This window comes from Polypterus senegalus, chromosome 6, assembly GCF_016835505.1.
Source record: "Polypterus senegalus isolate Bchr_013 chromosome 6, ASM1683550v1, whole genome shotgun sequence".
In the NCBI taxonomy this organism is placed as follows: Eukaryota; Metazoa; Chordata; class Cladistia; order Polypteriformes; family Polypteridae; genus Polypterus; species Polypterus senegalus.
Window position 1 is genome coordinate 39213538 of NC_053159.1, and position 23907 is coordinate 39237444.

A 23907-nucleotide genomic window follows, 5' to 3' on the forward strand; every position below is an offset into this window, starting at 1 on the left:
ACAGTACTGCTGCAATAAATTATTTCATCGAAGGTTACGCATGGCGCAGCAGCATCTTGTGTGAGACATGAACAATCACTGCACCATCGTGTTTCCATGTTTAATAACATGCTTTCATTACAATCATCATGAAAATGATATCACGTATACATCTCAGTATTTTAATTATTCAGGGAGCTGTAATATCACGAATGTAATGGATTCCGTGTCCTGTAGGAGAAAGAGAAAGAGAAAGAACGGAAGCACGTAGTGATTCACACACATAGAGCACATTGTAGATCAAATACAAAACAAAACATTTAACGTCCTACTTTAGTTACGATGGGATTTAAGAAACTAGTAAATTAAATGAATTTAAGATGAAGTTTATGATGTTCTACTTTAATGACAAAATAAACGGCGTGATTAAAATGGAAATTTCTAGATTAAAGTTGACATTTCGTGCTTTTCTCCCACTGTGTGCCTATTTTTTTGTCTGTACCCTAATAAGCTCAGACGGTGGGCTACAACTCGCCTTTTTCACGGCGACTTTGATATGTGACTTCTTTTTTATATTGGCACTGTGTGACTTTGTGAACTTGAGCTTTCGAGTTTCTCCAGCACACTATGTCACTCGGTCAACTTCCTTTTGTTGTTTATTTCACTGTTTAAATCATCAAATACTATCCTTTGCCTCCACTTGGTATTCGCTAAAATTCTTATATTTTCCTCCGTGCTTATTCCGTTGTCTTTTCACAGAACGCTCAGCTTAAGGGTTATTTATATTGATTTGCATATTGAAAGAGGCGTAATTCTGGGAGGAGTTTGGGCGGGACAGCACATGCGTGCACGAGCATTACTTTTCACGCTGACCGGGATTTATGGAGCGGAAGAATGCGGAAGTTAGAGTACGCACAGATTTATGCATCTGGATTTTTCTATGTGTAAGTACATTTCGGCTTTTGTGCTTACGTCATGTTATAGTGTGGCGTATGCATGAGGCCCCTGGACGTCCACAAAAGACAACAGTGGTGGATGATCGCAGAATCATTTCCATGGTGAAGATAAACCCCCTTACAACAGCCAACCAAATGAACAACACTCTCCAGGGGGTAGGCGTATCGATATCCAAGTCTACCATAAAGAGAAGACTGCATGAAAGTAAATACAGAGGGTGCACTGCAAGGTGCAAGCCACTCATAAGCCTCAAGAATAGAAAGGCTAGATTGGACTTTGCTAAAGAACATCTAAAAAGCACAGTTCTGGAAAAACATTCTTTGGACAGATGAAACCAAGATCAACCTCTACCAGAATGATGGCAAGAAAAAAGTATGGAGATGGTGTGGAACAGCTCATTATCCAAAGCATACCAAATCATCTGTAAAACACGGTGGAGACATTGTGATGGCTTGGGCGTGCATGGCTGCCAGTGGCACTGGGACACTAGTGTTTATTGATGATGTGGCACAGGACAGAAGCAGCTGAATGAATTCTGAGGTGTTCAGAGACATACTGTCTGCTCAAATCCAGCTAAATGCAGTCAAAGTGATTGGCCGGGATTTCATGATACAGATGGACAATGACCTAAAACATACAACCAAAACAACCCAGGAGTTTATTAAAGCAAAGAAGTGGAAAATTCTTGAATGGCCAAGTCATTCACCTGACCTTAACCCAATTGAGCATGCATTTCACTTGTTGAAGACTAAACTTCGGACAGAAAGGCCCACAAACAAACAGTAACTGAAAGCCGCTGCAGTAAAGGCCTGGCAGAGCATTAAAAAGGAGGAAACCCAGCATCTGGTGATGTCCATAAGTTCAAGGGTTTTCAACCAAGTATTAGAAATTAACATTTTATTTCCAGTTATTTAATTTGTCCAATTACTTTTGAGCAAATTGAAAAAATAAAATATTTTTATATTTATATTTATAAATTGTATTATTTATTATAAATGAAATAAAGGGATTGTGTTAAAAAATACATTAGCTCCCTCACATTTTTATGCAGTCTTTTTGTTCAACCTGTTGAATTAAAGCTGAAAGTCTGCACTTCAACTGCATCTGAGTTGTTTCATTTAAAATTCATTATGGTAATGTACAGAACCAAAATTAGAAAAATGTTGTCTCTGTCCAAATATTTATGGACCTAACTGTATCTACATTGGTTTATCCCTCCCACACACAGATATATTGGTATGTGTGAGATGCTAATCTGAACTTCCTATTGGATTTAGGAAGAGAAATTTATAAAACCAGAAACCTATACTTCACAAGGGTTATTACTTTTCAATTACAGTGATACCAATATGATAACACATTAGCTGCATTTAATGTTATTTAAATCCAAATAAATACACTGTGAAGTACTTCAGTCCTTATCTGGCCTCATGAGTCAAGTGAATAAAAAAAGTGGCCTTTCATACTGCCCTTTCAAAAATCATCATATACTTGCACCTGTCATGCTCCAGGGAAATAAGGCTCTGTAGGCATGAAGAAATTCTGTTTACTTCTCAAAGTAGAATAAAAACACAGCATGGTAGTTTCAAAATAGAACACAAAAGAGGCCACTGTAATTAACACTAGCTTTCAAAGGGTTAACTTTATCTCTTTGTTCAATATGTGATTGCTCCAACTCTCAGCTCATCTGGTTGATATCCAACGCCTTCTTCCACGCAGTCATGCCTTTATTTTCAGTGTACTGGAAGGGACGGGTTCAACTGCCCTTCTTGGATGGCTTCTTTTCACTGCGGGAGAAAGGGAAGACAAGACAGTTAGCAGCCACATCCTCTCCCAGCCTGCAGTGGTATGACATACCTGAAAAGAGCCTGGAGGATGACACACTCCAAGACTTTCTTTTTCTCAGCTTTTCTAAAGCTTACACTAAGCATTTCCACTGGCAGTGATATGCCTAAGGAATCTATTCCTGTTTGAGTAATAAAAATTACTTTAGGTTCAAGCCCAGTCTCATGTTCTATGCCTAGAGGGGGCTGGGCGGTCTCATGGCCTGGAACCCCTGCAGATTTTAATTTTTGCTCCAGCCATCTGGAGGTTTTTTCTGTCCTCCCTGGCCATCGGACCTCACTTTTATTCTATGCTAATTAGTGTTCCCTAATTTTAATTCTTATTTATTTTTGTCTTTTTTCTTTTTCTTCATCATTTAAAGCACTTTGAGCTACATTGTTTGTATGAAAATGTCCTATATAAATACTTGTTGTTGTTGGTAATGTTGCTCTCTCCATGTCTGCTTGGGTTTCCTCCAGGTGATTCAGTTTCCGTTCATAATCCAACAACAAGGAGGTTAGTTGGATTGCCAATGATAAATTGCTTCAGAAGTGTATACGTGCTTACTATGTGATGGACTGGTGCCCAGTCCAGGGTTTTTTTTCTGCCTTACACATGTTGTTGGGAGTGATATGCCCCAGTTGCCCTATGACCCTACTTTAAAATAAGCAGGTTTGGAAAATGGATAGATGTTTTATTGTTTTAACAATGCATTTATTTTTCACTTTTCTCTTTTAGTAATAATTTTGTGAGGAATATGATAATTTTATTTTGCTATTCTTTTTTTTAATTGTACGACCATTGTTGTTTGTCTCTTTATGACTCTGCTGTTAAGTGCCTGCACATCACTAGAAATCAATATAATAATAATCCTCTTCTTGGGTAATAGTATTTTCTATTTAAGATCCTCAGATTTAAAAAGTTTAAGAATCTCAGCTGCACAGGGTCAGTTTCTGCCTTGTATTTGTTTCTTCTACACTTAAAACTAATGGTTCTTTAATGGCACTTTATGGTTATTTACTGGGTTGGCTGGTTCTCTGTAGAGATATTGCTTGACAAAGCACCATTTCATTCTGACAAGTGTTCTTTGCATAGGAAGTTGGTTCTTTGTGTTTTGAAAAACTTAGTAATATGTTGAAATATAAATGAAATCTTTAATGTATGGTAGGCTACCTAGCAGGAAACTAATATATTAAGAAAATCTGTTTTAGTGTGTGTTATTGTATGCAGTGGGAGACCTTGTAAAATTGTGACCCATTGGTATTTCACAAATCTATTACCATCTACAGTATTCACGGTTATCTACTTTAGGGAGCCTGTTACAGATCTAAATAAATAAATGTTCTTTCTGGAACCTTCAGAGGAATGGTTCCTTTGGACACCAAAATGGTTCCACAATGGATCACACTGAAGAACTGCTGTGGCATTTTTACTTGTAAGAGTGCAAGGTAGGCTTTCTGTAATCTGTCATTGGCTAAGGCATTTTCAGTACAGGGATAAATGGCTGCTGTGTTTTTAAGAATTACTTGTGTTACAATAATTATTTGACTGGCACCTCCTGATTCACTGGTATGAAAATCTCAACACATGACACACCGCTTGACAATGCTTGATATATAGTTATGCAAAACATCAGTTTTTTTGGGGTCCCTCTCATTTTTAGTATCATTTTTCAACCATATTTTATGCAAGAAATTACAATCTAATGATAAAGGATGAACCAATAGGTGTCTTCAGCAAAAAATCATGTCACATTAACTAACCTCAGGGTTTCACCTCCTTATTGGGTATGAGGGGACAAAGTTAATGTTTTTCACAAAACATAAAAAACAGAGGCATGTGGAGTGTCATTCTGTGCTATTTTGAGGTTGCTGATCACAAATAAGATAATATTTTTGATGATATTGAATTCTTCACCAGTTGTCCTAGCCCTCTAAGAACCACTCCCAGGAGGTTAAAAATAACAGATTTCAAACATATGTGGGATATTGTTTTAGTCCACTTCAGGGTCAGTGATTACGAATATGATGTTATTTTGGATTTTTCATCCTTTACTAGGGATCTTGCCATTTGTAGACCTCTATCAGAGCGTTTTAAACAGTATTATTGTTTCAGTTCTATTTATTGTTTTATGTGCCTTGATTTGTAAAGCACCAATGGATGACTGTTAGTTTAGTGTGCTATAACTAAAATCTGTTATTCTTATTATTACAATCAAGAATATTTAGACTTTGTAAACATTGATATTGAAGCACACATTTTAATATTTTAAATATCAGATGGAACTATTGTTGTTTATAATTGCTCAATTTGAGCATTATCGCAGCACTCTGTGCCTACATTTGGTAAGGAACGCTGCAAGAACAAAGCATTTTGTACTGTTGTATTCCTGACGTGGCAATGATAGATTGGCCAAATAGCTCTGTGAAGTAGATTACTTGTGTTTTGTTTTGTGTGTTGTATGGACCTCATTTTTTACACCCACTGCACGCCCAACCTACCTGGAAGGGGTCTCTCCCTGAATTGCCTTTCCAAGATCTTGTCCATGTTTTTTCCCTACAAGGTTGTTTTTAAGAGTTTTTTCTTGTTTTCTTAGGGAGTCAAGGATGTTAAAGCCCATTGAGGTGTGCAATTTTAGGCTATACAAGAAATAAATTGCTGTTGTTGTATCTACTTGTAATAAATTGATTTTTATAACTTACATTGCTGCTCTTACTTATTTCCGTAAAACACTTTTAATAATGTTTTTTCTTAAATGTATGAATTAATTAATTTAGTTTTAAAACCTCTTGGTCCAATACAGAGGAGGGATGTGCACAAAGGGGGGACAGCATCTTGTTAGTGTTGCTGCTGTCATAGGCTCTACTGAAGAGACAGAATACAATAATAGGCAGGCTGATGTTTTTTTTTCCTTTTTTAAAAAAATAATTTTAACAAAAGAACTCTTACTGAGAAGGAAAAACATCTCTAAAAAATAGGTGGAACAGTCTTATTGAATTGCCAGGAAATGTAATAACAGAAGGGCGGCATGGTGGCGCTGCTGCCTCGCAGTAAGGAGAACTGGGTTCGCTTCCCGGTTCCTACCTGCATGGAATTTGCATGTTCTCCCCGTGTCTGTGTGGGTTTCCTCCCATAGTCCAAAGACATGGAGGTTAGGTGCATTGACGATCCTAAATTGTCCCTAGTGTGTGCTTGGTGTGTGGGTGTATGCGTGCCCTGTGGTGGGCTGGTGCCCTGCCTGAGGATTTGTTCCTGCCTTGCGCCCTTTGCTGGCTGTGATTGGCTCCAGCAGACTACCGTGACCCTGTGTTAGGATATAGCGGGTTGGACAATGACAGAAAGCTGCAACAAATGCATTTCATACAATGCAATGAGCAAACAATGTGCTGATGTTTGAAAGAGTGCAGAGAGACACTGAAGTTAATTTACAAGGTTGTTTTAGCACATTTACATGATGAATTAGGGACAGGGCGATTTTTAAGGGATGCATTTCTGGACAGTTTTATTTGCTTTATATATTAAGAGTTCTATTTAAATGAGTAAACGTGTTGTCATTATTTTTATATTTGGTTCTCTTTTCTTTATATTAACTCATTTCTTCCAGTACAAGAATGCAGGAAGCATAGCAAAATAACAGTTTTTACTATAAAACCCAAAACTGACAACATCTAGAAAGAAAAAATGTTATATTTGTTTTGGTTTTGCTACTGAACGATTCTAATGACAAACAGCATACATAAAATTATTTCATATTGTACTTAAGGGTTTTATATAATACTGTAATAACTTTGTGCTGAAAGTCTAATGCACAAAAATGTATGGTTCCAGATTATCAGTTCTATTTGCTTCCTCAATGTCTGACATAAAATGTAGCATTTTTATTGAAGATAAAAGTCTTTGATTTGATGTACCATGATGTGAACTCTTGCTGTTAAGGTGAATGTAACTAAATGGAAATCCTTTCGTTTGCTTTTTCATCTTGTTAATCAGGCATCATCAGTAATCATCGACACACATTTTTTGCCAAATATGGAAGCATTACAATTGACCTAAAGTTACACTCATCTAATTAAATTAAAAACATAAAAATAAAAATAGGAGGTAATTTTTTGTCCAGGATTAAAATGTAACCCTATTCTGTGCCCCTTCTACATTTTGAGCCACTGACCACCAAAATGTCTGTGGACATCACTGATATGGAGAATCAGAGTAGCAGTCAGAATTTCAAGCCAGGCAAATTCCTTGTTTAAGACTTGTTTAAGACTCAACGATTCACTCAATGGTCGTATCGGAAAGAAAAATGATGTAGTCTTTAATGCCCGTGTTTCTCAAGTGGGAAATATGTGGCCATCTTGGATTCGCAAGCTGAGCCATGGAGAGGACATGGGTAGAAAAAAAAAATCATGGGAATGATTTTCAATTCGTGTGCACATTTTGATTGAAACATACCCACAATTTAGTTAATGTGTGAACATGTGCTTTGCATAGGCCTATTGCACTTTTTGTTGTATACTAAAATATGGCAAAAGTAAAACCTGTGAAAAAATCACAAAGGGTACTGGTTTAATGGCCGGTTCCAAAAGTACTGTTGGGTTGAACCTAAGGTAAGGGGTCAGTCAGGTTTGCAAATTACACACCACTCACCCATGGTAAGAAAGTAAATCTGTTGGGAAGCAGCAGACAGCAGGCTGGGTCAGCTGAGGAAGGGAATAGATCTGTTTTATACAGTATATATAGTAGATAACATTGCTGATTGTTATTTAACTGTTAAATAATAAAGAGCCAGTCCCACAGTGCTTGCCAAAGAAGAATTATGTGATGGTTATTTTGAGGGGATGGGAAATGATGACAGGTATGGTCTTCACATAAGAAATGTCATCTGACCTGTGAGAAAGGCAGTTCAGTACTGGCTTATATGAAATCTGTTTCATGTTGTCACTGAACACAAGGGCTAAAGTGCTGTCAAAAGCAACACAGCGCACAGATTAGCATAAAATCACTTTGAACACTCTCTCTATAATGGTTAAAATTGACTGCAAAATGAATGCTGCAGGTTATCAGAAAACCACAGGGGCCAACTATTGAGAGAAAGCCATTAGACACAAGATGGAGATCTAATGCACAGGGACAGGCTGACCCTTTAGTGGTGGAAGTGTAGAAAAAAGAAGGTTCAGAGGTGGTTCTGTACACTTTCTGCACATAGCCAAACAATCGTCGGGCACCTTGAAGCTGGTCGAAAAATTATTCGATGCTGGTACAGCGTCATCGGTAAAGCCCATTAGCCCCAAGAATCCTTTGCAGATGCCTGTTTGCTCAGAGTGATGACCCGTAAGGCAACAGTCACTACAATGCTTTCATAACTCATTCATAAGTAATATTAAAAAAGGTGTCTCTACCCATTAGGCTGTCTGTATACACCAGCAATCGCAGAAAGGCTATTTAGAAGCGTAGACTCACGAATCGTGCTCACGATTTATTTTTCTCTGCCCACGTCCTCTCAAAGGCTCAGCTTGCAGTTTCACATTTAATCCCTCCGCATTATCTGCATTATTAGCTGCTCATTCAATATAAAAACTCAGTAATCATATCTTGCTATTAATCGCGCGAAACTTTTACTTCTGATTTGGCGCAGGCGCATTCGTATAATATATAAAACAGTTCCATGACTGACAGACAACGCACAGACAAAACCGCTGGACCTAAAGGGCTGAAATTTTGACAGTGCATTCCTATAATGACATGGATAACCGCTAAGAAAGGATTTTTTAAAATTCCATCCCTAAGGGGGTGAATTGGGATGCATCAACTATATCGTTCTCTACGTTGCCACTGAAAAGAGAGCGAACGACACGGCGCGCACACGTGGAATGAAGAAGGGGGTGTTTCTGTTTGACAGTTGTCCGTCATTTGCGCGAGCGACCTGATGCAATGCACTTCGGTCTATAAACGATAACTGATACATCACATTTATCCAGGCATTGCTCAAATACAGAATAAGCCTATAGAATGGTTTTTTAACGGGACATTGTGACTCCAAAAAACGATCAAGCTGCGTTCATTAATGACATGTTGCTTAGGTCCTTTGACGGAGAAGAAATGGTCTACATGCCCTAAGGTGGGCTGGCGCCCTGCCTGGGGTTTGTTTCCTGCCTTGCGCCCTGTGTTGGCTGGGATTAGCTCCGGCAGACCCCCGTCACCCTGTAGTTAAGATATAGGGGGTTGGATAATGGATGGATGGATAATAATAATTAATAATAATAATGAATTACTTGACGACAAAGAACACTCTACAAAGATATTTAAAAGAAAAATCGTTAAACTAAATGTACTAATCCACTTTCACGCTATACGTGGTCCCTTATTTACTGGGGTAGTTTTTTTTCTGAAAGAAGACATCATTTGCACGGGAAAGTCTTCGCTGTGGAACTCAAATTTCACCTCTGCCTCATGAGAAATTAAAGCCGTGTTAATGAAATAGTTTTAAGTTCTATCAATACAAAAAATGTCTTACTTGTCATGAACGCCTTTTGAAAATGGGAAGGCATCTCATTTTTGGAGCCGGTGTAATTATGATATAAAACTCCGTTTTCTTCATAACTTTAATTCATTTCTTTAGTTACACTCATTACAGGTGACCCAAACAGCAGCGTCCCCCCGTTAGTTTGTCAGTTATTATAAATATAGCATAGGTGACGAGGCCAAAAAAATTGAGAACCAATGCTTTATGCGAACTAACAGTGAATCGACGGGGAATCCAACCCATGGACCTGAGAGGAAGCAGCGCTACCTGTTGACGGAGTAACGTCTGCGCGAGAAGAGCTGCTGAGCGAAGCGTTCAAAAAAACGATGTTGAAATTCGGAACAATAAAGCTGAGGGTCTTGTTTCTGGACGGAGTAATTTTTCTGAAGGAATCCACTACATATGCCATCCCGCTTGTTGTAAGTGCTGCCCCTATTCTAGTTTTAGTTTGAACTTGCTAGCTTTATTCGATAATACTTTTCGTCATCCATCTGCTTAAGCAATATTCAGTGAGATTATTTTTCGTGGATTTATATTAGCTTCGCTGGATCTTACAAATGTCTGGATTTAGCCGAGAACTTGTTGATTATCTGGAAGGGAAGATTTCATTTGAAGAATTTGAAAAGCTAAGAGAGGAGAGAAAGGAGAAAGATAAGGTGAGCTGGTTACTATCAAAATTGCTTTCGAGTCAATCCGTGTCAACTCATCAGATGTCCAAAAATGGTCCCAACTGACTGTCGCCGATTTGCCTCATTATGGAAACAATCTACCCAATAACTAGTGTGCAAAATTGTAGACTTGTATCTTCTTTAGTTTCAGAGATATTTAGGCTTTAAAGATGAGATGTGGCCCTAATTTGACTGAAAAGAAAAAAAAGGTACTAAAAATAACAATGATCCGTAAGTTTAATGTTAATTCTAGATGCATAAAAGTTGCAGTGATTGCACTTTAGTATTGGAAATCCTAAATTATTTGGTGGACAGTTGCATATTGGCAAATTAATGGCTTGCTGAAAATTGCATAAAATATTCTTTAATTGCTTTAAAGCAGCTTTCTTTGTCTCCACACTAAACCACATCAGAACTTTCACATTTTGATAGGTATTAGTCATGTTATAGTTCTTCTTTAGCAACTAGATGTCTATCAGAAAGAAATTACATTTTCTGATTTATGAGGCATTAAAAATGGAAAAAAGCATTTTATTTGTTTCAAATGCAAGTTGCCCGTGTATGACAAAGTCTATGCTTTTAAACTCGTTTCATTGGCTTCTTCTGGAGAAGGTAAGTTTAGTCAAAAAGATTGGACAGCATCTAAATATACTGACAGCGTAATGATGGCATAATTTGAACATAACAGTTGTTTTTGATATTTTTTGCCAGAATGTTTGTTAATTTGGATTTGAATCAATGATGCTTTCACTTTTAGCAGGGCAGTTTGCTCCCACAATCCAAATGAGGAAACACTTTGAGGGCAATGCTGTCTGTATGTTTCAATGCACAGTTAAACACTTCAGTAAGCAGTAGCACTTAAGTGGAAATGTCACTCTTCAAGCTCCTTTCTTTTTGCCTTGTTCCGTTCCTGGCTTTCTTACTTCCTTCCAATAACTGCCTTATAAAACTGATCAGAGGTTGAAGAAAAATCAAATGGATCCCTTGAAACAAGTACATAATGAGAATATACATTAGTCTGGGGATGCACTCTGGACCTCCTGAAGGTCATAACAAAGGAAAGAATTTGCACCTGTCAGCCATCTTTCGTTCTTCTTATCACCAGGGACAAAAATATGGTTGAATTGTCATGTGATGGTTTCCAAGTTGCTGCTTTCAGATATACTACATAGAAACTTGTGTCCATAGTTCTCAAAAAAGAAATATTTTATAATATTTGTATGAAGTTTACCTCTAACCAAATTTACCTTTTAAAATAATATTATAAATAGTATTTACCCTATGGTTTTAAAAGAATTCTGTCATGTTATCTTTTAATCTTAACATGAATAGTTTCATTTTTAATTTTTTTCACTGGCATGTGACCTCACTACTACCTTTAAATGAAAAGGAGAGCTTAACTTACAGAGAAGTAAATATGAAAGTAATCTTGTGGGAGAAAACCATTTCTCAAGTATCCTCTTCTTTCAAAGATGTTAAGTATATTGACTTTAGAGTGTTCCGTAACTTTCATGTTATCCTTTTGTCTTAACAGAAATGTTAGGTGGTATTTACATATACTGATATCCTGATGTCAGATTTATTAATATTTGTGTACACACAAAACGAGGCCCAATATTTGCATGCAGAACTGTCTGCATAAAAGTTGGGATGTATAAAAGAAACCATGATGGGAGAATGTGTGTATACAACCCCAATTCGAAAAATGTTGGGATGCCATGTAAAATTTAAATAAAACCAGAGTACAATTATTTGCAAATCTCATATTTTATTCACAATAGAACACACAAACATATCAAAAAATTTAACTGAGTAAATGTTTCAATTTAAGAAAAGAGTAAGGTTATTTTTTAATATGGTGGCAGCAACATGTCTCAAAACAGTTGGGCCAGGGCCATGTTTACCACTTGGTAGCATCCCCTCTTCTGTTAACAAGAAGTCCGTATACATCTGGGAACTGAGGAGACCAGTAGCTGGATCTTTGGGAGAGGAATATTGTCCCATTCTTGTCTGGTATAGGATTCTAGCTGCTCAGCAGTCTAGCATCTTATTTTTCATTTCATGATGCCCCATGCATATTCATTTGGCTGCAGGCAGGCCAATTCAGCACCCGGACTCTTCTACTACGAAGCCATGCTAATGTGGTAAATGCAGTATGCAGTTTAGCATTATCTTGCTGAAATATGCAAGGCCTTCCTTGAAAAAGATGGCTTCTTCTTTGCATGATAGAGCTTTAACCTGCATTTGTGGATGACAGGGCAAATTGTGTTCATAGACGATGATTTCTGGAAGTGTTCCTGAGTCCATGCGCATAGAGATTTCTTCAGATTCTCAGAATCTTTTGATGACATTAGGTACTGAAGGTTTACCTTCCAACAAGACAATGACCCTAAGCACACAGCTAAAATAACGAAGGAGTGGCTTCACAACAACTCTGTGACTGTTCTTGAATGGCCCAGCCAGAGCCCTGACTTAAACCCAATTGAGCATCTCTGGAGAGACCTAAAAATGGCTGTCCACCAACGTTTACCATCAAACTTGACAGAACTGGAGAGGATCTGCAAGGAGGAATGGCAGAGGATCCCCAAATCCAGGTGTGAAAAACTTGTTGCATCTTTCCCAAAAAGACTCATGGCTGTATTAGCTCAAAAGGGTGCTTCTACTAAATACTGAGCATACTCCTAAATACTTAGGACTATGTGATATTTCAGTTTTTCTTTTTTAATAAATCTGCAACAATTTTAAAAATTCTTTTTTTTTTGTCTGTCAATATGGGGTGCTGTGTGTACATTAATGAGGAAAAAAATAATTTAAATGATTTTAGCAAATGGCTGCAATATAACAAAGAGTGAAAAATTGAAGGGGGTCTGAATACTTTCCGTACTCACTGTAAATATCATGCCCAACAGCCTTTTCATAGCCTAATTGTTTAAAACAATATAACTTGTTCGGTGCTGTTTGAAGAGTATGCAGATGGTCAGATACAAAGAGAACAAGCTTTTTAGCATACATTTTTAATATCTCGGCCAATTTTCAACTTCATCATGTCCACTGTGTTGGAAACCATAAATGACTGATGAGGCACCACATTCAATTTCCTTATGCTCTGGGTGTACAGCATACATAAAAAGGCAGATTTGCACTCATACTGCATTAAGGGCACCTACTGAGAATGAATCTGCTTTTGTTAACTGTAAATAGTAACATTCCATTAAGTTCTCTAATATGAGACTGACAAACATTTTCACTCAGTAGCCTGGGTCAACCCATGATTAATTTATTTTGAGGCAAGGTAGCATTGTTAGATAACTTGCTGAAGGTTTATGACATGATGGCAGGTTTGTTGGTAAGGATCAGGCTGATCCCACAGTGCTATTCATTGTAACAGCAATGAGTCATTAGATGTGCCAAGTTATAGTGGTTACCTGTTCAGATAGTGGTGCTTTATACCTTTCCCCAGATAACAGAGAAGAGGTGTTATAATGCCACCAATGCTCCTGTGTGCTCAGATGCAGGTGGCAGTGTCTGGAAGTGTCAGGTGGGAGGCTGCACTAGTAGCCAATGAAGGTCTGTAGCATTGTGATTGCATGTGGTGTGCTACATTATGTGGCACAGTGTAATATTCTGCACCCTGACCTCATTTGATATGGAGCCAGATGACTGAGCTCCCTACTCGTCTACTGACAACTGTCAGCCTCTAGAGTGGCTATTTCACTCAAAAGCATAGAGGTAGAGCTTTCTGCATTCGGGGCAGCAGAAACATGTTGCCATTCAACATGGCTGTGTTTGTTGGTGACATCTGTGTTTAGACCACTTTTAAAGGTTCTTCGCATGCCTACTCTTTAGAGACAAGAACTTCTATTTCACACTCTTCAGAGTTTTTGCTTTTTGCCTTTTTTTGCTTGTTGTCATTGCCTCTTCTTACAGGCAACTATGTTTAGTTTATTTACATATATATGTATATACAGACATGGTTAATCACAGTCCATGTGTGGTTGTTTCAGGGTGGCAACTAGATGGGGTTCAAGATGTATTTACACATGCACATTTACAAGATAATTGTAATTTATGAAGGGTAAATTGCTTACAAATATGCATAAACCAGATTTTATCAATCAATTTATTTTTGTTCACATTTTCCAGTTTTTTGGTGTAAGCATATTTTTATGCTCAAATCCATGCAAAGTTTTATTTGTGAGACACCAGTTATTTCTTTTTCTCTTACCACGATTCTGTTTATTTTTTTCTTCTAATCTGCTTTGACTACTATAAACAAGCACTGTTTTATTCATCAGCGCACAATACCTAGCCAAATGCAAAATGTGTTACAAACATTGAATTGTTCATAAAACTAACTTTTCACAGGTAAACAACTTTGCAAAAAAGTACTTGTGCATTCCTGCAACAAAAGCTGTTTCAGAGAGGGCTTCAAGCACTGATGGCAATATTAGTTATTTAATATTACAGAGATCACCCTTTAAATCTGGATAGATTTTGAGAAACATCTTCAGATTAGTTTTATTGGATAACTTCTTTATTAATGTCACTATTGTGTTGAAATCTACTATTTTCTAATCCTTAGAGACATTTTCTTTGCATTTTTATGGAATCATTTTCAAATAGCACATTGTTGTTTTCAATTTGGGCTGTGCATGGTCTGGAAGCTTTAGAAAAAAATTAAAAATGTGTGTTTTTTCATAAGGTACACCTTTTGTTTACAAATATTTTTACTTGGTTTGTGCAATATTTCATTTACATTAATATTTACATTTGAGTTTTCTTCAGCTTCTCCTAATCTGGTAAACCACCTAATTTGGTGTCATCTACAATTTAATTTATTTACATTATACATAATAGCAGTGGTTCAAGCACTGACTTTTGAGTATTCAAACTTTTGTCATGAAATAATTTTAAAATGTTTCTTGTACTGTAATGTGTTTTTTTTTCTATGCTTAATCGTATTCTGCGCTCATCTGTACACTGATCCCTGAATCCTGATCTCTTATAGTTTGATAACAAGTCAAACTATAGATACCTATGAGGTATCTTTTCAAATGCCTTAAGACAATCAAGGTGTTTATAATAGTATTAACAGCAGTATAAAATGTTTCTTTACTTTTGTTCAAACCTCAGAGTATTATAACATTCAGTGTTTAAATCCATGTTCATTGTCTGTTAACATACTGATACTGGATAGCTGGTTATATATCTGTCCAACCATCTATGTATTAGTGAGCCAGCTTTTGTTTTATAATTGGGTCTGTTATGTTGCCTGCTTGTAGTTATCAGGGTTGCCTCAACCTTTTTACTGCCTTCTTTTTAAACAATGTTACAACATTTAGTATCTTCTAGCCTTTATTCTTATAGTACATTTCCTTTCTTTGCAGGAGTGTGATGATGGTGTCACAGAAGATGAAGGTGAAAACCTTCATTCAGAACAGGTGTTTCCCAGTACATCTAAAGAGTGTACAAGGAAAATTTCACCCTCTCAAAGAGCTTCAGGTAACACCTTTAAGCCTAAATACCATGCTGAGTGTTCTAAGCTTGTTTATGTTATACAGAATAAGATTTGTTCCATCTCGTTACTTGTGAGCTATTATCATAGCAAAATATATCCTATGCTAGATAGAGGAGCAGATTAACTAACCTGTGGGCCCCTAGGCTGAGCCCAATGTCGAGGCCATCCCTCCCCGTCATCCTGTTTATAAAAATGCCTTTCTGTACCTTCAGGTAGTGACCTGTAGAAAGTGTGAAATGCCAATCACTGTGTTTGACTTGATGCACACAACATTGCTTTTAACATACCAATGTAAGAATATATTATGGGCCATAGAAACGTGCAGTATAAAACGCCAATCTATCTTTTAGAATAGTCATATGACTTCATGCAACAGTTACTGAAGGAATATGCAGTGTGAATCAGCACAAATAACACGACATAAGCAACAGGCTTACTTTTACCAGTCTACAGAGTGGCCTTCTACTGTCTTACCTCTTACCATTCAATCCACAAAACCTTAGGTGAATGTACAACACAGAATAGCACAATAGCAAAATATATGTCACTACCTTTATAAGATGTTTATTGCGGTGTTGTTTGCAGCAAAGTTGTTTAATGTGATATCCTGTTGTTGAAGTGTATCACTTTCAAGAGGCATTGGTGTAAGACTATGTACAGTAGTCTTTCCTGTTGAACTATAGACCTTACTCTATGTTATGGCATAGCCTGCTTTAGTGATATATAATCAGGGAAGGGCTGACATCCAAAATTGGTCCTGCACTTTTGTCCAGACTAGCACACCGCAATTGGCCAGACACTAGCTATTCATGCATCCTTCAATGAATGTGCACATATTTTTCCCTATTTATTTATAAGCAAAGTCATGTGGTGCTCATGGATTCAGCCCTGTAAGGTGTCAATGCTGCAGGTTTTTGTTTCAAGCATATTTACAATCATTTAATCATTATTACATTTTATCAATCTCATTGTTTAATTATCTGGTCTTTGTTCCTTCTCTTGTTTTGCATTAATAAAATTGTCATAGTTACATGTATCGACATTTAGGAAACATCTGTATTCTTGCCGTGTTTTTAAATGTTCAACTTTGTTTTGTCATTTTCTTTTTAACTCTGAAGGTTTACTTTCTTAATTGTATACATATACTAATAACTGATGATTAGTCCTACAGACTTCAAGGCCAACAGCAATAAATAGTAAAGTACAGTGGCTATGTCAGTGTTATTCATTTGCTTCCTTATTAGTAAATACTGCATAATAAGAATGTTCAAAGGAACAAAATGCTATAAAGCAAAACAAAATGTATGCATATAACACAATCTTACTTTATTCAGTAAAAGCATAACCAACTTGTAATTTCTGGATTGATACCAGAAAAAGTTTAATCCAGCAGCTGTTTTGTTCCCCCTTCTCTCTTCTCCTCTGCTCTGCACTATTGCAGATTCTGCACTTGGCCTTTCAAAAAATTAACAAGAGAGAATCAATCATGGGTAAAGTGAGGTTTTAGTCCCAATTGAAAGTCTGTTCATGGCATGCCAGCTAATGTTAACTCCACTCCACAAATTTGAAAGTTGGCATCTTTATAAACAAAGGCATAAAACACTTTAGAAAATAAAATCAGAGAAATTGACTGACGTCTTCTAAACACCCCTAATTTTTCATTGTAGTCTTCCCCACTGCTGTTAATAATTTGCTGTATATATACAGTATGCTAAGAATTTTTTGCATTGTATTTTTGTCAACCTTTCAAAAGAGATGTGCAAGAACGAATTTCATTTCGCTAAGCACTTCTACACTCTGATCTTGCTGCAGTCCCAGCACAACACAGTCTCATGTGCATAAATCATAATCAAAATCATAAGGCACTTGTCGCCGGGTGCTTGTCAGTCTCTTTTTGGTTTTTTTTTTTGAGCCATGCACTGTTCATATTCAGTACCGTGATTGTGCTTCAAGTGTTGAAACAAATTGGTGGTGTTACCTTTGGGCGTCAAAACTGTTTTTCTACAGCATCTACGTCTGACTTCATTTTGTTCGATGTCATCCTTACTGAAGCCAAAATGTGTCCAAATGACATGTTTTTCTTTGGTACAAGTTGCTCAGTTGTGTCAGTGTTTAAGCTCTCCATGCTCGACATGTCGGCGGAATAACGTAACGTAACGGAGCGGGGTCACGTGACTCCACACGCGGTGGTGTTTTTAAAGGGAAAGTAATCGAAATAATCGACCTGGAATTTGATCGATTTTAGGTTCTGAATGTCGATTTCGATTACTTTTCGATTAATCACTCAGCCCTACAATTTACACTAACAAAGTTTGAGTATGTCTGCTAGAAGAATGGGATAAACTTCCCAAATCCAAAGACTTATCCAAGAAGATTCAAACCTGTTTTTAAACCATCACACTATAATAATCTAAGCCTATACCATGGGTACTCTGAAACAGAGCTGTGACAGTATTTGCTTTTCATTATTGTAAGGCACTGCATAGAGTTATAAATCAAATGCTGTCAAACGAAACAGTGCCAACTGTGCTGACATACAGATTCTTGATGACCTAATTTTCTCACTGTGACTAGGTAGTTAAGTTTAGTGTAAAGGAGAAATTAGGTGGAAGCAATAGAGTGATGGTGAGCTCTTATCCAAACCAGATTTTAATATCTGGCTTGTTTGGACACCAATTCCACCAACTTCTTCTGGGTGGACTTATTCAACTGTTTCAGTATATGGGCATTTTGATAAGTTTGGTGTCTGGAGTAGGAGGAGCTAAGAGAATTAACCTTTCAAGTGGACCCTTTTTCTGCCTTCTCTGTGCAATCAGAGAAGGTATTTTGCCAGTTTCTTCATATACCACTGCTGTAGGCGAACTGGCACTCTCAGAGTCATTTATCTTAGTAGTCTTGGTGGTTTGCCACATATGAAACGATTATACACTTCAGTAGTCTATTCATCTTTCTCATCATGTTGGTTTATGGATGGAATGGTATTATGAACTTCTTTACTCACCACATTTGCTTGCAGCTCTTTCTTCATGTTAAACAAAGAACCCAAATCTGATACTATTTGTTTACAACTATTTGATATCATTCAATGCAAAAATTATATACAAACACCATCAAGATGATCTTTTTGTTCTTATAACCCGACAATAGTGCTATTTGGTCCACATCCAATATCTCCCAAGGCTTATTGATGTTGGTGGATTGTAGTTAAGCCTATAGGGTTCCAGGAGAGGCCACAAATTAATCTAAGAATTTTTAGGAGGATCTTTATACAGTGAAGGTGTGCACTGAAAGGACTGTCATGGTGTTATTGGACTAACTTTTGCATGTCCTCATCAAGAATCACTAACTGATTTGTAGCATTACTGAGCATAGATGGAATAGAGTGGTAAATTGCACCCAAAAGCTTGTCATCTGAAAGAGGCTAGGTAAATGTGTGGCTGGGCCCACCATATTGTAAACCCCTGAGACACAGGATGTATTGTATTGTGCTTTCATAACCTACTGCAGCCTAGGGGCAGGTCTGTCCAGAGATTTTGATCTAGAGGAATGAACACCCTTGATGAATCTGTAACTCTTTAAAGTTCATCATTAAAAACTTAATCATAAGATACCATTTTTTTTTTCATGTAGTCATGAATGTTGACCTTAGCTGAGTCTAGTGAGGTGTTCGTTGGATTTTCTTCTGTGGTTGTCTGACGTTTTGAAAGAGTTGTCCCTGTGCCCATGTAGTAATTTTGGCTGGTCGGCCTTCCCTGGGAAGATTGACAATTGTTGCAAATGTTCTCAAACTGAAAATAATGGCTCTTGCTGTGCTGTGGTGGATTCACAGGGCCCTAAAATGGCTTTGTACCCGTTCTTGATTGGTAAGTTTCAACAGCATTCTACCTTATCATTTCTGTAATTTCCTTTGATTATAGCACAGTGTTTTTCTACAAATCTTGTGGTGACTGCTTCACTCTCATGGTAAGGGTCAGTATATGGTTACGTTTCAACAGGATATCAGTAAGGGGCAAATACTTTTTTACAGCACTGTGTACAGTATGCTATATGTTCTACATCACCTATTTTATTTTGCATTAAATGACTGTATTATTTGTCAAACTGCAAAGATGGAAATTATCGTGTTGAGGATGAACAGAATTATTATGAAGTTAAACAAACTTTGTAAGGGCAACGTCAGCACATTGATAACAGTTACATTTTGTACAATAGGATATGTGTATTTTGGTTTCACAGTATGATATGTTTTTGCTATTTATTTTTGCAATTTACATACAGGATAATTTGAAAAGCTATGTTTCTGATTACTCTACCTCAGGCCTAATCTCCCTACTCATCATTTCTTGTTACTTTGCAAAATAAATAAACTAATGTACAAAAAAATAAATTGATTATTAAGATAATGTTTTTAAAGTGTAAGCAATGTTACCTAAATGAGGTGGCATGTGCAAAATAGGGCAGTGGTAGCATTTTGGATGGAAAATATAGGTGCAAATGCAAAATTAAACAAGACTGCTATTAGGGGAAAAGAGTTGGCAGTCATTGTTGAGTGGAAAATACTCAAAATGCTCTTAAACCAAGCTACATTAAATACCCTTCAGTTTTGATGAGGGTGCCTATTCTGCTTCTGGATGTTAAATGCTCTGATATAGTATATATTGGATAGGTAAGGGGCAAAAACATTTTTACAACACTGTATACAGTATGCTTGGAATCTATTTAGGGTTTTCTTGAGTTTATGTTGACTGTTAAATATACTATTTGCTGCATCTACCAATGATCTGTTAGATTTTCTGCATTGCCTGCTTTATTCTACATTGTAGGATTCTATCATTTGTCAGACTACAAAAATGGAATTAATTATTAAGTGTATCAATAAGGATTTAATCAAGCTTTGCATGGACAATGTCTGCATTTAGCTGTTTCACAGATATTTGATCAGCTCTAATGACTTTATAACCTGCTTTAATTATGCATTGCTGTTTAACTTTATCTGAGGCAGGGATTTTTCCAGAGGATAAAATATAATGCATAGAATATTTGTAAACTCCAGGGGTTAACATTGAACTCATCCATTTCATGTAAGACAGTCGGTCTTTATTCAGAGTCCTTAATCATATTTGGGCTATAATTGTGAAAGCCCATCATCATTCTAGATTTTCAAACTTTTATAAGATGTCACTTGCTCAATTATAATTCTCCATTTATTTGAAAAAGTTGTATTTCCATCTTTTTCTAAGTCTGTGCAAACCTCTAGTCAAACCACTGGCAATACAATGCAGTGATTGACAGTTAAAACATTCTTGAGATGAAGAGTCAGTTTATCTCTGTCTGGGAATTTGCTCTGTGGTTTCACACCACCAGTTAAGAATTGGTGGTCTTCTGACTACTACATGCCTGAGCAATGGAAGGAAACATCATCCACTCCATGAATTGGACAGCTTCTAAACCACAAGATATATGCATTCAAGTGTGAAGTCAAGCTGAGTTTTCTTCCAAATCCACTGCTGTTATGTATCCTGGGAATATTGCACACATTTTTTTAATCCCTACCAGTTCAATATTATGTGAATCAAAAATACAACTAAGATGTAGCTTCAAACGGGGGTGCTTGTTTTTAAAAACGTGATATTAATTAATATTGATTGAGGGGGCTGTCTGGACAGATGTAGGAATTTGTAGCTAAAGCAAGTTACACCCATTTACATCTTGCGTCATGACTGGATGGCACTAGCCCACATGCTGGTGATGGATCACACAGACCATATTCAGAGCTGGACAGGACTGGTTTGTGAACATATTTAACTGGAGTGGAAATGCAATGAAATCAGTGGAAAAGAGAAAACAATCTTATAGAGCTGAGGCATTAGTCGGGTAATCAGCGTAAGGGTGGTCAGACCTGACGTCTGTCGTGCTTTAAAAAATAAGTAGAGTGACAGTAGAAGCACGAGTGATACTGAGCTTCTATCTCCTTCATGAGATTGTCACATATTTGGAATTGTGCTAAAACAACACAGTTCTTTATGGCAGTGTTCCATGTCACTATATTTTCACTTTTTTCTTGTTGTTCCATTCAGATGACCAGTTTACATTCCAACTACAGGTTCCTTCCTGCGGTGCACTGTGCTATGCAACTAAATGGAGAGTGGACATGTATTTCAGTTTCAGATGTAAACGTAATCTGGCTAAATTGTACACAAATACAATCTATATATAAAAAGAATTTAAATAATGTTTATTAGGAAAGTAGCAATCATCGTGGGCCATATTTAACATGTTTTGAATTTTGTTGAAACGGACTGATTTGAAAAGTTCAGAGAATCATACATACATACTGTGACAGATAGGGGGCACTATCGCTCCCTTGAACCCTTGACCAAGACGTCAGACACGAAGTAAAAGTCCAAAAGCTTGACTTTATTTTCCAGTAACGTGCACAAAGCACTCTACTCCCCACTATATTCATAAATCATAATACAAATCACTAATAAACACTAATCCCCCCCCTCCCAGATGCGTTGCCACCCTTCCACCCAGCTCAGCTCCCCGTCTGGGAGTTCCCACAGTCCTTTTATATTCCCTGACCCGGAAGTGTTTCCAATCCTTCAGTCCATGATTCCTTATCACTTCCGGGTCAGATAAAAAGTCCTTTTCTTCACCCTGGAAATACGTTGTTTCCCTTGTCCATGTCACTCGGACATACATCCAGGGTGTAGGGAAAATATCCTTTGCACCTCCCTGCAGCATCCTCTAGTGGCCCCCATGGTATCCAGCAGGGCTGTGGATAAAAACTCCATTGTCTAGGATTCCCTGCTGTTCTTTGGGGTAGCTCCATTCTACAGGGAGGGCTCCATCTGGTGGCCTGGGGGTGTTGGTCGGGACAAACGACCGACCATATGCCACAATACATATATATATAAATATATGGAACAGAAGGTCTGTGATACGGTTTGCATATTTGCAGCTGGAGATCCACAAAGGGAGAAAATTAATCACGTATCATAAAGTAGTTTTTATCCTGAGCTTTCAGCCCCTGCTAGGGGGCCTTCATCAGAAGATAATGCTTAGACTTACAAGAATCAAAGGCAATATATAGCAAAAATTACGTGGGGGGTGGGGTGGTGTGGTGGGCTAAGTCAATGTGATTGGAGGGGGGGGGTTATTGGTTGTAAAGTTTTATTAATTATGAATATGTTCTTCTTAAGTTTGCATATGCTGGGTTTATGTCCAAATGTCTGTTGATGGTGTTCTCGTTTGATATATATATATAGTGGGTACAGAAACTAATCACCCGCTTCAAAATATTCCCATTTTCTTTTTGCTTTACAGCCTTAAATGAAAGCTTACACAAAAATATTTCTTCACAGCTTTACTTACTCAATGCAACCTATAACATCCAAGTGAAAGGTATCACAGCTACAGTTCAGAAAAATTATAAAAAAATCACAAACAAGACATACTGAGATTAATAAAGGATCACCCTCCAATGTCAATATTTTGTTGTACCACCTTTTGCTTTAATGTCAGCCTTGAGTTGGTTGGGATACTTCTCTATCAGCTTTGCACATCTGGTTTGAGCAATATTTGCTCATTTTTCTTTACAGAACTGTTGAAGTTTGGTCAAATTGGATGGTGAGCATTGGTGGACTGCTATCTTCAAATCTTCCCACAGATTTTCAGTGGGATTTAGGTCTGGGCTCTGACTGGGCCACCTTAGGACAATCACTTTTTTCTCCTTCAGCCACTGTGTGGTCAATTTTGCTTTGTGCTTCGGGTTGTTGTCGTGTTGAAAGGTGAACATTCTGCCCATCTTCAACTTTCTGGCATACGGTAGTAGGTTTTCCTCAAGAATTTGACGGTATTTTGCCCCATCCATTTACCTTCTACCCTAATGAGAGCCCCAGGCTCTGCGGCAGAGAAACACCCCCACAAAAGGATGCTGCCAGCTCCATGCTCTACTGTAGGTATGGTGTGTTGTGGATGGTGATCTGCATTGGATTTCCGCCAGGTGTACTGTTTGGTATTGAGGCCAAATAGTTTGATTTTGGTCTCATCTGACTAATATATATATATATGATATAAAAAGTAAGAGCGAGGGGAGGGTAACTTATTGAGGCACACAGGCAAAACCACAATAGCACGCGGGCTCAATGTACTGTAGTGCGCGTCAACTCGATCTGAATTGCACGATCACATTAGAAAAAATATTTCTTTTCAAGTTCTATTTAGTCCATATGTGTCAAACTCAAGGCCCATGGGCCACATCCGGCCCGGCGTGTAATTATATCCAGCCCGCGAGATCATTTTATATACTGTATTATTGTTATTAATGGCCCGGGGATATGAAGCGCTGGTAACACGATAAACTACAGATCCTATAATGCAGCGCTTCAGCTGCCTTGCCGAACACTTACCGCGTTAATCAAGTCTAGCTTATGATG

At 37.5% G+C, this 23907-nt stretch overlaps 1 protein-coding gene across 2 annotated transcripts in view; it reads left to right on the forward strand.

Annotated features, from left to right (window-relative positions):
• Positions 1-9485: 9485 nt before the first annotated feature.
• gtf3c3 (general transcription factor IIIC, polypeptide 3) overlaps positions 9486-23907 on the forward strand; it is a 74194-nt gene continuing 59772 nt past the window's right edge. For both annotated transcript variants that reach the window (XM_039755887.1, XM_039755888.1), the window contains exons 1-2: positions 9486-9936; positions 15336-15450. In XM_039755887.1, coding sequence (XP_039611821.1) covers positions 9838-9936; positions 15336-15450 — 214 coding nt within the window. In that variant the 5' untranslated portion in view covers positions 9486-9837. The remainder of the gene's footprint in view (positions 9937-15335; positions 15451-23907) is intronic.